Source organism: Equus quagga, chromosome 13, assembly GCF_021613505.1.
Source record: "Equus quagga isolate Etosha38 chromosome 13, UCLA_HA_Equagga_1.0, whole genome shotgun sequence".
In the NCBI taxonomy this organism is placed as follows: domain Eukaryota; kingdom Metazoa; phylum Chordata; class Mammalia; order Perissodactyla; family Equidae; genus Equus; species Equus quagga.
Window position 1 is genome coordinate 38,023,368 of NC_060279.1, and position 14,929 is coordinate 38,038,296.

The following is a 14,929-nucleotide window of genomic DNA, read 5'->3' on the forward strand; positions in this document are numbered from 1 at the left end:
TAACAACTTTGGGAAACGATTTGGATAGGCTAGGAGTCTGCCTCTTGGCTACAGTGGGATTTGAGGATTAGCAGTAGATGGAAGTTATCCACTCTGTTAGCCCACCATTAGAAGGAACTGGACTTGTTGCAGACCTAGGGAAATGTTCAAATTCACTCATCTCCCTGTTGGGGATAGGTTTGAGGAACCACTGGCCAACTTGCTAAATGAGCAACATCGCACAGTGAAGGAGCTGCTCGAACAGGTGAAGATGAAGAAATCTTCAGCCAAACAGCAGCAGGAGGTAGAGAGGGTTAAGCCCCAGAGTGAGAAAGTTCAGCAGACTCTGATTCTAGACCCAGCACAGAGGAAGAGACTCCAGCAGCAGATGCAGCAGGTAAGACTCTTCTTGTTAATGTTAATATTGGATCATTCCATGGCCTGACACTGAAGCCAAAGATTAGCAGCTTTGTTAAAGTCAGAAATAGGTGCCTTGATACGCCCTGAAACCATAGGACCACAGGATCTTCATATCAGTTGGGACCTTGAAAGGTCATCATGTTTGTGTCCTCATGGCTCAGGCGAGAATGCTTGTAAGGACCTTGATAGTATTCAGAATCATAGATTTCAAAGAATCCTTAGTAATCTATTCTGAATTTATTTATTTATTTTTTTCCTTTTTTTTTTTAAAGATTGGCACCTGAGCTAACAACTGTTGCCAATCTTTTTTTTTTTTTTCTGCTTTATCTCCTCAAACCCCCGTCCCGTACATAGTTGTATATCTTAGTTGTGGGTCCTTCTAGTTGTGGCATGTGGGACGCTACCTCAATGTGACCTGATGAGCAGTGCCATGTCCGCGCCCAGGATCCGAACCCTGGGCCGCCACAGCAGAATGCGCGAACTTAACCACTCGGCCACAGGGCCGGCCCCTCCATTCTGAATTTAATAGCCTTACTGCCAGAGTAGTTTTTTCTTCTTTCTAATCTCAGTCCTTCTGGTTTGAGGTTAAACTTCCTCTGGCTCTGTCATTTTGCTCAAGGGGAACGTATCTGAGAAATTCATAGTAAGATGCAGTGGTGTTCTTAGAGTCTCTGGAAAGCAAAACATATATGATAAGGTTGCAGACATCTTGGTAGGGTCTTCTGGGTTCCTGAAATGACAACATCATAACATGTCACTGTATTATTTTCTTTCCCTCCCCAGCATGTTCAGCTCTTGACACAAATTCACCTCCTCGCCACCTCCAACCCCAATCTCAATTCGGAGGCCAGCACCACGAGGATATTTCTTGTAAGGTTCCAAATGTCCCTGATTGTAAAGACTTGAGTATGCAGTTAGCTTGGCAAGTCATTTCTCACGGATATTCACTCACCATAATCTACATTTTTTCTTCTCTCCTGCATGTTTTGGTAGCTGTTTCTGTGGCTTCCTGTGTTTGCTGAGAGAACATAACCACTGATTCCCCTGAAAGGACAGAGTGTATTCAGTTTTCTTAAGGCTGTTCCTCTGACTTTTTAGTTGGATCCTCTTCCTCATCTTTAATAGGTTTTTGTACTACTTTCCCGAATTCATTATCCATTAATTAGGTTCAATATCAGTGTTTTGTGTATAAAATTGATTTTGTTCATGACATTTTGAAGTATTTTGGAGGAAGGGCTTTTAATTTTGAAAATTTAAACCCTATAAAAATTGCCCCTGAACTTTTGGGCAGGTAATGATGATATTCTTTGCTTCTTGGGTAAGTTTTTGGAGTTTGAGTAGTATAGTGGCTAGTATTCCAAGTTTCCTTGGTAGTCAACAGGGTGTATTCACCTCTTACTGTGTTCAGAGGGGTCATGAGAAGTGCTTTGTTATTTAGAGAAACCAAAAGACAAAACATTTAAGAAGTAATGGCTGTCATTCTTGAGAACCGTAATTCTAGCTCGGGAGATGGACCATACATGCAAAAGGCTGAGGAACACTCAGTCTAAGAATAAAACAAGAGCAAATGAGTATATCCCAAACACACTCCTTGAATATCTGAGGACTCAGCAAAAGAGTCTTAATGGAATAATGTTAATTGTGAAAGCCTTTGTGATGATTTTTACCGGTTTTTATCCTATAGTAGGAAGGACACTTTTTAACTCAGAGGCTAAGGGCTACTAGTGCTAATTGTTTGGAACTCAGATCATCTTTGTGTCCTGTTTTCCCAGAAAGAGCTGGGAACCTTTGCTCAAAGCTCCATCGCCCTTCACCATCAGTTCAACCCCAAGTTTCAGACCTTGTTCCAACCCTGTAACCTGATGGGAGCTGTGCAGCTCATTGAAGACTTCAACACACATGTCAGCATTGACTGGAGTCCTCGTAAAACTGTCAAGAAGACCGGTAGGGGACAGATGTGTCCACTTCAAGTTTTTATTTGCAATGAGCGGTGGGAGTCTTAGCCCAGAGATAATTTCCTAGCGATAATTTCCCAGGGTTGGAGTAGACAAGATATTTGTAACTTCTTGCTTCTTTCTTTTATCTTCCCTTTGTACTCATTGTCTAAGTTCTAGACTTCCATCATAATATTTGGGCTTATGTAAGAGATGGAGACAGTGGACAGGACAGGATTGTAGGGAGTAGAGATTTGGGACTAATGCCAAGAACTGGACTTAAAAGGATATGAGAGTAAGCGTTAGGAGTGGGATCAAGGCAAACTGGAATTTGGTAAAGAAGAAAGTCAAGTCGTAAAGTTGGGTTGTGTTTATCTTTTTACTGTCTTCATTAAGATCATTTTATTTCCCATAATAATTGTAGTGGCTCCTCCACTTTGAATGAAGTGCTAATTTGGGAGTTAGGCACAAATTAGAGGTGTTGGACATTTGCCATGTTCGATATTTTAAAGAAATTTGCAGGTTTGGTTTTTATCTTGCATTCATTTAGTATTTTTTGAGAAAATATTTGCTGTTCCCTTAAACCAGATGTTTGCTTCTGATTTGTTTCTTGGTTTAGCAAATTAGTTGTGGTTTGCTCTGGATTTGGATTTGTCTTTGGATTTGATTTTGAATCCCTGACTCTTACAGTTAAATTGAATAGAGTTGAAATTAAGTGCATTCTATCATAGACACTGACCTCAAACTACTTTAGTAGCTATATGTTGGTAATGAAAACTTAATTTAACACTAAACTCCAGTAATAACTTACAATATAGTGTCCTGTGTTTTTCTTCCCGGGATATAAAAATAGCATTTACGGAAGAAGAAATAATGGATGTAGTAGTGCTTGTCTCTGGAAAGGCAGAAGTGCCTGGAATTGAGAGGCTTAGACAGCAAGACAGAAACGGATGAGACTGAATTGTCTCATTCCTTTTATGGTTTTTTTGTTCCCAACCTCAGGAGGAATCTGGGAGAACTTAAAGTTAAGTAAGAATCAAATAAAATAAAATTTGGAATACCAGATTTGTGAGGGAGATTAAAGAAGTTGGAATCTTATCCTGGAAGAAAGAAAGCATTGTTGAAGGTCACTTATCTGTCAAGGATTTGAAGGGGGAAGGAGGTAAAAACTTTTTGAGCATACACTATGTGCCAGGTGTTACTAGGTACTTTTTAAGTGTCTCTGTTACTCAGTGTGTTAAGTGTTCCACACAGGATAGAGAAAGAGAATCAACTTTTAATAACATTGGATGGGACTTCCTTTAGGCATAGGGTAGGCTGAGAAAGATTGTGGAAACTTAGGGGGGAGGGTATCTGGGTGGGAGGGCATCAAGTTAGGTTAGGGTCAGCTCTATTTAAACGCAAAAATGCGTTCAGCAGCTTTTGTGAAGCCCTCTTTTGTTCTAGAATTTCATTTATCACAGATTTTTTTTTTCTTACAGCCTATGAATTTCCCTGTTTGCCAAAGCAAGTAGCTTGGATCCTGGCCACAAACAAGGTTTTCATGTATCCAGAGCTACTTCCAGTGTGTTCTCTGAAGGCAAAGAACCCCCAGGATAAGATTTTGTTCACGAAGGCTGAGGACAAGTAAGCGTTTACTGTTGGGGAACAAAAGCAGAAAATATCCCGAGGAGAAGACCCAGTTCTTTCTCTTGAGGAGCTTAGGGGAAATAAGTCATGGACAGTAAGACACGGACGCAGAAGACAAGAAGAACAGCTGTGTAGATGGGCGTAGTTCTGTACTGGTGTTTCTAGGGAATGACTTGAGCACTTTGGAAACATTTTAAATTGCTTTTTGTCTTTAATTTATTGTAAAAACCAATCTAGTAATACTATTAAAGGAAATTGTTCAAAGGAAAAAAAATTTTTATCCATTATCCTAACCACCCTAAGACAATGATTTTTCTTTTTGCATTTCTTATATAGTTTTGGTTTTTTTAACCTAACATCTTCTTGAACTTACTTTTCTATGCTCTATACAGTAACATCCTCCTTTTTTTTGTTTCTGTATATTATCTTTTAAAGCAATATTTAATGGCCTTATGATAGTCCTTTTATTTGCCACGGTTTTTTGTTTTTATTTTTTCCCTTTCTTGTTTTGTTATTATAAGTGAGGCTTCACCAGGGATCTTAGTGCATAGAGCTTTTGAAAATCTTTGGCTAAATTCTCAAGAGTGAGATTATTCGATAAGGGTTATGAACATTTTTATGGCTCCTGATACATATTTCCCCACTGCCATCAGCAAATATGTACATAGGTAGCCATAATTGAATATGTCGTGTTGGGAGGTGGTGTTGGTGCTGATTTAATATGTCTAACATGGTGCCCATTATTCATTTTCTATTTGTTTTATGAGAACGATTCTCTTTCCTTTGTATTCATTTGAACTTTGTTTATACTATTAGTATAAACCTCATCATGATCTGACATTTATTAGTGATTTATGCCTAGTTTTTCTTCTTCCCACTTGATTGTGAGCTCCTGATTGAATCTTATTCATAGAACTTATTAGCACCCAGTAAAAATCTGAAAATGTCTGTTGAGTAGCCATTAACTTGTGCAAGAATTACATGTAGAAAAAGTGAGTTGTAAAATGTGGAGTTAGTCTGGGGAGGCTTTTTAGCAGAATGGATTGTGAAATGAGATTTAGTCTCATTGCTCCTTTCTCAGTTTGTTAGCTTTAGGACTGAAGCACTTTGAAGGGACTGAGTTTCCTAAGCCTCTAATTAGCAAGTACCTTCTAACCTGCAAGACTGCCTACCAACTGACGGTGAGAATCAAGAACCTCAACATGAACAGAGCACCTGACAACATCATTAAAGTAAGTGCTTCCTGCACCCTCCACCTGGGGACCATGCCTGTGTGAAGCCGTTCTTTTTTCTTCTGCTTAGTCTCAAGGAAGAGAGTGCTGTTTTTTCTAAGGCTTATTCTTCCCATTTGTGCACTAGGTTCATTCCCCTCTTACCTTTCCAGGGACACTGATCCATTATTTTCTTCTGGAGTTTCATCTTCCTCTGTTATGGATATTTCTCCTAAATATAAAATTGTTCAAGTCTTAAAATATTAAAAAAAATTCTTTTAATGAAAATTTTTTTTGTCGTTGAGGAAGATTTGCCCTGAGGTAACATATCTTGCCAATCTTCCTCTTTTTGCTTAAGGAAGATTTGCCCTGAGCTAACACCTGTTGCCAGTCTTCCTCTATTTTGTATGTGGGTTGCCACCACAGCTTGGCAGCTGACAAGTGGTGTAGGTCGGTGCCAAGGAACTGAGCCCAGGCCCCGAAAGCACAGCATGCTGAACTTAACCATTAGGCCACCGGGTCAGCCCCTTAAAATATTTTTTGAATCTGTGTTTTCCTCTAGCCTTTCATTCTCTCTTTCTTTCACTCTAACCTTCTTGAAAGGGTAGATGACACTCCACTTACATCCTTCTCGATAACTCTTTTTATTTGGGTATTTATAACAAAGTTGTAAAGTATATACTTGAAAGAGGCAAATGATTTAAATGGCTTAAAAAGTCAAATAGTTCTATGAGGCTTGTCATGAAAAGCAATGTTTTTCTCCCTATTTCCTGCTAACCAAGGTTTTTGTGGAGATGGCGCATTTGCCTCCATATCTAGCATGCTTATAATCACTGCCACTTCATGTTTTGGATTTAGGTCTTATTTATTAAACTTCAGTTATGGAAGATGAAGACTTAGCTCTCTCCACTCTCCCGTTGTCCCACCACAAACAAGCGTATCTTCTATCCTCCAATTTTCTCACTATAATTATATCACAATTTTGGTTAGATTGTATTCAGGATTTACATTATAAGCATTATAAACACTATGTAAAATGCTCCTCACAGCTGAGCTATGTAGTATATCAGGATTACTTTGCTTTTACTGCTGAACATTTTGTTTCTCCTGGAGTTAATAAATGTATTTTGGGGGGGTGGGTGGCGCTTGTTTTATTATGTATTTATTACCAGTTCAACACTAAAGTTTACTTCAGTTTTATAAATCTCTTGTCAGTGTGTTCAAACATTTTAGATGTTCTCTCACTTTCATCTTCCTGGAGAAATCTCTCCCTGAGCTGTGTGATGCTGTTCTGCGCTAAACATGTGACTCTCTCGGCTTGCTGCACTAATGTTGTCTGAGGCTTTTTCTTAGCATCATCCTGGGGATTCCTTTTGCCTTTTACTTGTGTTGGATCCTCTTATTTCCTGAATCTCACATCTTTTTTCCTTTACTTCCTTGTTTTAGTGGAGCACATCCTAATAGCATTCTAAGGAAGAGTGCTTTGAGAAACAAATTTTTAGATTTAAACTCCCTGTATTCATGGTCTATGGATTGTACCAATGTCGATTTCCTAGTTTTGCTATTGTACTGTATACCCAGTTTGTATATCTAACTATTGTTACTCTGTAACATAAGATCTTTCCATTGGGGGAAACTGGGTGAAAGGTACATAAGACCTCTCTGTACTATTTTTGTAACTTCTTGCAAATCTATAGTTATTCAAAATAAAAGCTTTAAAATTATGTCTCTACTCTCTCCCTTTAGTGGATCCAGAATTCTAGGTTAGATATCCTTTTCATCAGAAATTTTCAGGGGCCTTGCTCTGTTTCCTTCTAGTTTCTGGTGCTGGCTGTTTAGAAACGTGATGCCATTTTGACTCTTCAACCTTTGTGTGATAGCTGTTTTTCCCCTCCCTCTGGCAGCATGTAGAATTTTCCCTTTTCTCCAGTGTTTTGAAATTTCATGATAATGTACCTTCGTGTGCGTCTGATTTTATTACCTATGCATGGCACTTGATAAACTTTACTTTGGAAACTCTTATGTTCCAGGCTTGGGAAGTTTTCTTGAATTTTGTTGTGTTGGTTCCCCCTCTTCATTTGGTCTGTCGTCTCTGTCTGCGGTGCCCAGAGGCAGACGTTAGGCCTCTCAGGCGGCTCTTCCCATCTTGTCTTTCTTCTTGTTTCCCGTCACTTTCTTTCTGTTGTACTTTCTGGGATGTGACTTCAGCTTTTTTTCCTAACCTTTCTGCTGCGTTCAGTTCTTTATTTCTTCTATCATATTTTTAATTTCCAAAAGCTTTTTTTTGTTCATTGAATATTTTTTAATAGCAAATGGCAGAGGGAGCGTGGGAAAGCAAGAGAGGAAGAAGGCTGGAGTTTTCTCTTCCCAGTTCAATCAGCATGGTACGCCTGCTCTCAGCTGTGCCTGACTGATCATCCTCTCCAGCAACGCTCCTGCCAGGGTAGGGGACGAGGCTGTCACCTGTCTACACCAAACGGCAGAGGGGATTTGGCGTCCAAGCTCCTCTTCGACAGATTTGACCTGTCCTCCTCATCTTTACTTGTTTGTAATTCCAGCTTTATCTCCACTTGTAGAAGTATCTGGTGTCTTCTCCTTTTGCCAGTCTTTGACAGAAATTTAGTTGGCCCTTAACTTTTCTCCACAGGTTTGCTTTTCTTCATTCTCCTCTGTTAGTTACCACTCATCCATCTGCTTTTTAGCTTTGAAAATTTTGTTACTTTTACTTTTTCTCTCATTCTCTCTCTCCTTGTATGCTTTTACCTTAAAAAAATTCCTTTCTGTTGTTTTCATGGGGTTTCAAGAGGGTTCAAAGCCAAATGGATGTGTTTAATCTGCCTGTTTTAACAGTGAGTTTCTCCTTAGCTCTTTAACCTATGAAAGTGTGGAGATCATCCCCTCAGAGATCTCAGATTATTTCCCAGTTGGCTATCCATCAGATACTTTTCTGTTCTTATCCTGTTTAGCTTTGCAGTTGATACTATAGTTCATTCATTCCTTCTTCAGACTTCCTATTCTTCTGTCTTCTGTGATATCAGGACTCTTACCTTGGGCTGTATCTTCAGGAACTCTTCTTCCCCTGCTCTACCCTTAAATGTCAGTGTTCCACAGTAAATTCAGTGTGTGGTCTCATCCAAATTCATGATTTTTGGTATTCTTTCTCTCCTCATGATTTTCAAATCTGTATCTTTGGTCCAAATTTCTCTCCTGAGCTCTATCATAGTGTAGTGAACTGTTTAAAGGAATTCTTAACTTGGTTGCCTCGCTGACTTCTCAAAATGAACTTATGTCTCCCTCTGCACCCTCTAGTTGTTGCCACTGCTACCACCACCAACAGCAGACTTCCCAGCCCCAACTTACCCCTTCTGTGATCTGTGTCTCTGGGTATAACATTACTGACTAGCCATTTTCTCAATCTATAACCCTGGGAGTATCTTCCACTCCACCTGCTTGATCACTATCGTATGTCTGTCAGTCACCAAGTCATCCATTTTTTTACTCTCTTTCCTATTACTGTTGCCCAGTGCCTTAGTTCAGGCCTTTGTTACACCTTTGTTAATGCAGTAGTTTTCTAACTGGTGTCTCTAATTCTGGCTCCATTTATTCTGTCCTTCGCATTGATGTCGTAGCCACCTCTAATCCTTCAGGGTAGAGGTCAGACTGTGTGGCATGGCACAGAAGGCCTACCCTGCCTACCTCTGACTTGTCTCCTGAAGTCTCTCTACATTCCTTTAGTTGTAGCCAGACCAGTCTGTGTGATTCCTTAAACATGTTCATGATTTTGAACGTGAAGTCTGCTCTGCCTTCCCCTGCCTCATGTAGCAAACTCGGTTCCATGAAGATTCATCTGTATTTGGACCTGCTCCAGAAAAATCGTTATTGTTCAAGTTTGAGTTGTGTGTCATTTTTCGTGCACATCTTTGTACTTTTCTTTTTTTACACAGAATGCTATTATTGGTCTGCTGGTCTGGCTTTCCCACTAATCTGTAAGCTCTTTGAGAGCAGGACTTGCTTCTCTTCTTTGTCTGCTCAGCTTTAGCACAGGACCTGGCACATAGAATGGCATTCACCAAATGTTGAGTGAATGCATGCTTATTGTCCATTGAAGTTCAATTTCCCTCTTCATTTACTCTTAAAACCGAACTATCTCAGTCTCTATTCCTCTCCTTCTCTTCTAATGTCCTTCGCACCATTATTTGCATTGTTGTGTCCAAGATGAGGGTTAAAGCACTATCATTGCCGTTGTTGAGCAGGAGCAAATTTTAAATAAGGTTACTCTGACCATCTGCTTCCTTTTCTCTGTGACCTAAACTTTTCCCTTCCTGGTGACCAGAATGGAGATAGTCAGAAGATATTGAGTAATTGTAGGATTAGCTTAATTTGAGATGCAGAAGCATTCGGCATATGCTGTTTATGTATATATGGATGTGTGTGTGCATGTATGTGTGTATGTGTGTCTATCTCAAACCACTGCCCACCCCACTCCCCAGCCTGACAGAGGGCCATGTTTCTGGAAGGAGTGTAACTCATGCTTTATTTTTTCATGCTCAGTTTTACAAGAAGACCAAACAGCTGCCCATCCTAGGGAAGTGCTGTGAAGAGATCCAGCCACATCAGTGGAAGCCCCCTGTAGAGAGGGAAGAACACCGGCTTCCATTCTGGTTAAAGGTACAACCCTCCCCGTCCAAGTATGTCAGAGGCAGAAGGTCACTAAAAACCAGGAAGAAACCTCAGGCTACTTTACACCTCTACTGCTTTAGTTGTAGAACCAGGTCTTAAGGAATCTTCTTTATTCACCCTTCCTCTCTTACCTCACTACCCTCCCCGCCAGGTGATTCTACAACCTTTTAAAAATAGTGAGTAGAATCATAGTTTCTTAAAGGAAATTCAGAGGCGAGTTTCTAGAGTATAGAACTGAAATGTAGTCTTCGTAGAAATTTGATATCATGCAGAAAAATCCTTCTTGAAAAGATGTGTTGAGATTGTCCTAGAAGGGTCCCTAAAATCTAGAAAGCCCTACTCTTTTTACCAGATTCTGACATGTGCTGGATCAGAGTGTTCTTATTCCCAATAGGCCAGTCTGCCATCCATCCAGGAGGAACTGCGGCACATAGCTGATGGTGCCAGAGAGGTAGGAAATGTGACTGGAACCACTGAGATCAACTCAGACCCAGGCCTAGGAAAAGGCAGCTCAGAATTGGGGAGTGAAACGCCATACCCACTGCTGTTGCCTAAGGGTGTAGTCCTGAAACTGAAGCCAGTTGCCAACCGTTTTTCCAGGAAGGCCTGGAGACAGAAGCGGTCATCAGTCCTGAAGCCCCTCCTTATCAGACCCAGCCCCTCTCTCCAGCCTAGCTCCAACTCTGGGAAAACACCAGCCAGGTCAACTCAGTCAGAAGCCCCTCCAAGCAAAATGGTGGTCCGGATTCCTCACATGATCCAGCCAGCCACTGTTTTACAGACAGTGCCAGGTGTCCCTCCACTGGGGGTCACTGGGGGTGATAATTTTGAGTGTCCAGCAGCACTGCCTGCTATGCCCCCTGAGACCAGGCCCAGCTTCCCTCTGTCTGAGCTCTCCTCTGCCCCTGTACCCAAGGTAATGCTGCCCTCACTTGCCCCTTCTAAGTTTCGAAAGCCATGTGTGAAACGGAGAACCTCAAAGAGAAAGGCGGCTAAGGCCTCTCTTTGTCTCAAGCCTGCCCCCCTCATCCACCCTGCACCTGTCATCTTCACTGTTCCTGCCACCACTGTGAAGGTTGTGAGCCTTGGCACTGGCTGCAACATGATCCAGCCTGTCAACGCAACTGTGGCCCAGAGTTCTCAGACCATTCCCATCACCACCCTCTTGGTTAACCCTACTTCCTTCTCCTGTCCATTGAACCAGCCCCTTGTGGCCTCCTCTATCCCACCCTTAATTGTTTCTGGCAACTCTGTGAATCTTCCTGTACCATCTACCCCTGAAGATAAGGTTCAAGTGAATGTGGATATTGGTTGTCCTTTGGCTGAAGGGAAAAATGCCTTTCAAAGCCTAGAACCCAAATTAGAACCCCAGGAACTATCTCCTCTCTGTGCTACTGTCTTCCCCAAAGAGGAGCACAGCCCAGGGCCTCCACCGTTAGGTAGGGTGTGCCAGGAAGACTTGTCAGAGAACAATGCATATGGCTGGACTATTGTGAAAACAGAGGAGGGGAGGCAAGCTTTAGATCCACTGCCTCAGGGCTTCCAAGAATCTCTAAACTCTCCCCCTGGGGATTTAGAGGAAATTGTCAAGATGGAACCTAAAGATCCTGGGGAAGAAATCTCCAGTGGATCCCCAAAGCAAGACGTTTATGATGAAATCAAAGAAGAACACTCGGTGGAATTGGACCCTGGCTTCCCGAGTGAGGAATTAAGCGGTGCTAGAGAGGTGAAGAAACAGACGGTCTTACAAAAGGAGGAGAGGAGTCAACCAGCTAAAACCCTTTCAGCTTCTCAGGAGCCTCCTGATGAAGGACACTCAGGAGATGTGAGTAAAGGATCTCCAAAGAATGTGTCATCCTCCACTGACCCTGAATTGGTGCTTAGCAGCCCCCCAGGGAAGCCCGAAGACCTGTCCAGTGTTGATGGTCAGTCAGTGGGGACACCAGCTGGGCCTGAAACTGGAGGAGAGAAGGATGGGCCAGAGGAAGAAGAAGAAGAAGACTTTGATGACCTTACCCAAGATGAGGAAGATGAGATGTCATCAGCTTCTGAGGAGTCTGTGCTGTCTGTCCCAGAACTGCAGGTGAGAGCTTGCAATATTCTCAGATATTTTGTGGACTCACTAATATGTTTAATTTACCATTTGTGGGCCGCCTGCTTGCTTGCTGCAGTATAGATAGTCCTCAAATCATTTTTATTTGATTTTTTAATGCACGATGGGACATAATTTTGGGGTTGAGGTGGGAGGAGAGGGAAAGGGTGAAATTTTATTTACTTACTATGTTTGACTTAAACTCATTTAAATGTTAAATTGAATCACTTGAGCACAATTTAAATGCCAAAACAATAGATCGTAAGTATGGACTGTGGCAAAGGAAACCTCTCTTCAGGCAGAGAAGAACCTTTTAAAATGCATCTTCTTCTCCTTCCTGCTGTCAGGCAGCAATCCAGCTGTCCCTGTGATTCCATGACTCAGAGAACCAGGCTTCTGATAGTTGTGGTTACCCCCCACCACGCCCCCACCACGCACACATATGCACACACTCACCTCAATTGATTAACCTCAGTCCTCCTAATAAACTGCGTGCAGTCGGCATTTAGTGAGCCATTCTGAGCTCTTCTGAACACTCTTTGGGGTGGTTTTGCAGGAAACAATGGAGAAATTGACTTGGCTCGCATCTGAAAGGCGCATGAGTCAGGAGGGTGAGTCTGAGGAGGAGAACTCCCAGGAAGAGAACTCCGAGCCTGAAGAAGAAGAGGAAGAAGAAGCAGAAGGAATAGAAAGCCTGCAGAAAGAGGATGAAATAACAGATGAAGCAATTGGAGATCGTGCTGAGAAGCCTCCTACCACCTTTGCATCACCCAAGACTGTTCCTGAAGTGGAGACCAGCAGGACCCCACCAGGTGAGTTCAGCAAGCCTGTATGAGGGGCAGGGCTCAGTTGGCCTCATTGTCTAAAGGACATGTGCAGAGTGACTAGTTTGTGAAACCAGGTGGCGAGTTTCCAGGGAAATCCTCTGGATCTCTCCTGCAGTCTCCCTTCCCCCAAACAGATGATTAACCTGGTGCCTTTGCAGAGAAGAGATGCTCAGAAATTTTGAATTTGGCTCTCATCAGCTACTAGATTTGTGTTAGGTTCACCCAAGTTTTAATCCTGGTTCTTAATTCATCTGTCACTCATGAGGCTAAGAGCTATGTTTATTTCAGAAAACACTGCTTGTTCCTCAGCAGGACGCTGTCCTTTGAGAGCCCAACATAAGGCCATACTCACTCTTTAGACTTCCTTTCTCAGTATGTGGTAGCTAAGTATCTCATTATCTCCCCAGTTAATGCAGTTATGCTGCCGGCTCTGCATAGAGCTAATTTAACAAAAACAGACGTGCTTCTCGTACCATTTTCCCAACAGCTTTTCTCCTGATTTGCTCCATAACATGGATTAGGATTTTGAGGGTTGGGTGCGTGTGATGGGATGGGAAGAGTAGGGGTTGCCGGGACAGAGAAACAGTCTTTTTCACATGTACTCTAAGCAGAGAGCATCAAAGCTGCTGGAAAGGGCCGGAGCAATCATCGAGCTCGCAACAAGCGGGGCAGTCGGGCCCGGGCCAGCAAGGACACCTCCAAGCTGCTGTTGCTGTATGATGAGGACATTCTCGAGCGGGATCCACTCAGGGAGCAGAAGGATCTGGCCTTTGCTCAGGCTTATCTGACCAGGGTAGGCAAATCCTGCTGCTTCTTACTGCCAGTCCCTCTGAATGAGGCTGCTTCTCCTTCAAGGGAGGTGTTTTTAAAATAAAGTCTGCTTTTCAGGCTCCACAACAGTCTTGTATGCCTCTGCCTTTGCTTTCCTAGAATTACCGAAAAAAATCTGTGTGAGAGAACCACGAGGAGACAGAGTTCAGTCATAGTAGGTTTATTGTTAGTACCTTAGCATCACTCCTCTATTGCCCAGAAATTGGGAAGATGATACCATCATTAGGGAGAGTCTGTGACTTCACTGGGTAGCCTAATAAGGACCTTTCCTGAGCCCTTGGCTTGAGAAGAAAGACCTTTGGTACCCTGGCCAGAGAGCGGATCTCAGGGAAGCACCTTGATCTTTAGAGACATGAACTGCCCTGTTCTGGTAGTTGTCCTGGGTCGCTCTCTTGTTCTTCGGGTAACCAGCTGGTTCCTTTATCTCTCCAGCAAGGTTCCTTTATCCACCAGCAGTGATAGTCACGGCTTTTTCTTGTCCTCTAATATTTTACTGACATTCCTAATTTATGTATTATTTGAGCTCAGATGATACCCTGCTGAAATATATGTGCCAAACACTCCTTATCTATTTCAATATGCAAATAAATCAGGAAGGAGAGGCTAGGGCTTTGAACTAGAGAAGAGCTTACCTAGTTTTGTGGGTAGGGCTGTGGTCCCCGGAAAATGAAGGTTTTCAGTTGCCTGCTATCAGAAAAGGAGCTGTACCTTGCCCATTGCTCTGTGTCTTCCATTAACAGTCAGATCTTAGGACCTCTCAGAGGAGTAGTGTCTGAAGGATAATTCTTGGATCTCTCTAACAATATCTCCTCCTCCTCCCTCTGTGCCATTGTTTCTTGTTGGGGCCCAAAGAAAGGGTATTGATGATTGAAAGTATTCTTGTATAGGTACGAGAAGCCCTGCAACATATCCCTGGCAAGTATGAGGACTTCCTTCAGGTCATCTATGAATTTGAGTCAAGTACGCAGAGGCAGACAGCTGTGGATCTTTACAAAAGCCTGAAAATCCTGCTCCAAGACTGGCCTCAGCTCTTGAAGGACTTTGCTGCTTTCCTGTTGCCCGAGCAGGCTCTGGCCTGTGGATTAGTAAGTAGATGGGCAAAGAGCACACCAGGATTCCTGAGTCAGAGCAAGGTGGGGGTTGAAGAGAGTTGACTCATACTGTTCTAGGCTCCCGACTGCTCCCAGTGAGGTAGCCTCCCCCGTCCACGGTGATGAGAGCCTCCTTCTTTCCAAGGGGTGAGCTTCCCAACCCCTGTTCTCCCATTTTCTTTACAAGTGGTATGAGGGGTTTACCTTTAGTTGCCGGTGAAGACTGTAGGTAAGT

At 42.6% G+C, this 14,929-nt stretch overlaps 1 protein-coding gene across 6 annotated transcripts in view; it reads left to right on the plus strand.

The window, feature by feature from the left end:
- LOC124249718 (GON-4-like protein) overlaps positions 1 to 14,929 on the plus strand; it is a 66,013-nt gene that overhangs the window by 44,628 nt on the left and 6,456 nt on the right. For 5 of the 6 annotated variants that reach the window (XM_046680967.1, XM_046680964.1, XM_046680963.1 and 2 more), the window contains 10 exons: positions 178 to 376; positions 1,183 to 1,269; positions 2,172 to 2,343; positions 3,815 to 3,959; positions 5,044 to 5,194; positions 9,725 to 9,841; positions 10,248 to 11,936; positions 12,502 to 12,757; positions 13,381 to 13,565; positions 14,491 to 14,688. In XM_046680967.1, the coding sequence (XP_046536923.1) occupies positions 178 to 376; positions 1,183 to 1,269; positions 2,172 to 2,343; positions 3,815 to 3,959; positions 5,044 to 5,194; positions 9,725 to 9,841; positions 10,248 to 11,936; positions 12,502 to 12,757; positions 13,381 to 13,565; positions 14,491 to 14,688 (3,199 nt within the window). The remainder of the gene's footprint in view (positions 1 to 177; positions 377 to 1,182; positions 1,270 to 2,171; positions 2,344 to 3,814; positions 3,960 to 5,043; positions 5,195 to 9,724; positions 9,842 to 10,247; positions 11,937 to 12,501; positions 12,758 to 13,380; positions 13,566 to 14,490; positions 14,689 to 14,929) is intronic. The other variant, XM_046680962.1, reaches the window with a different exon arrangement.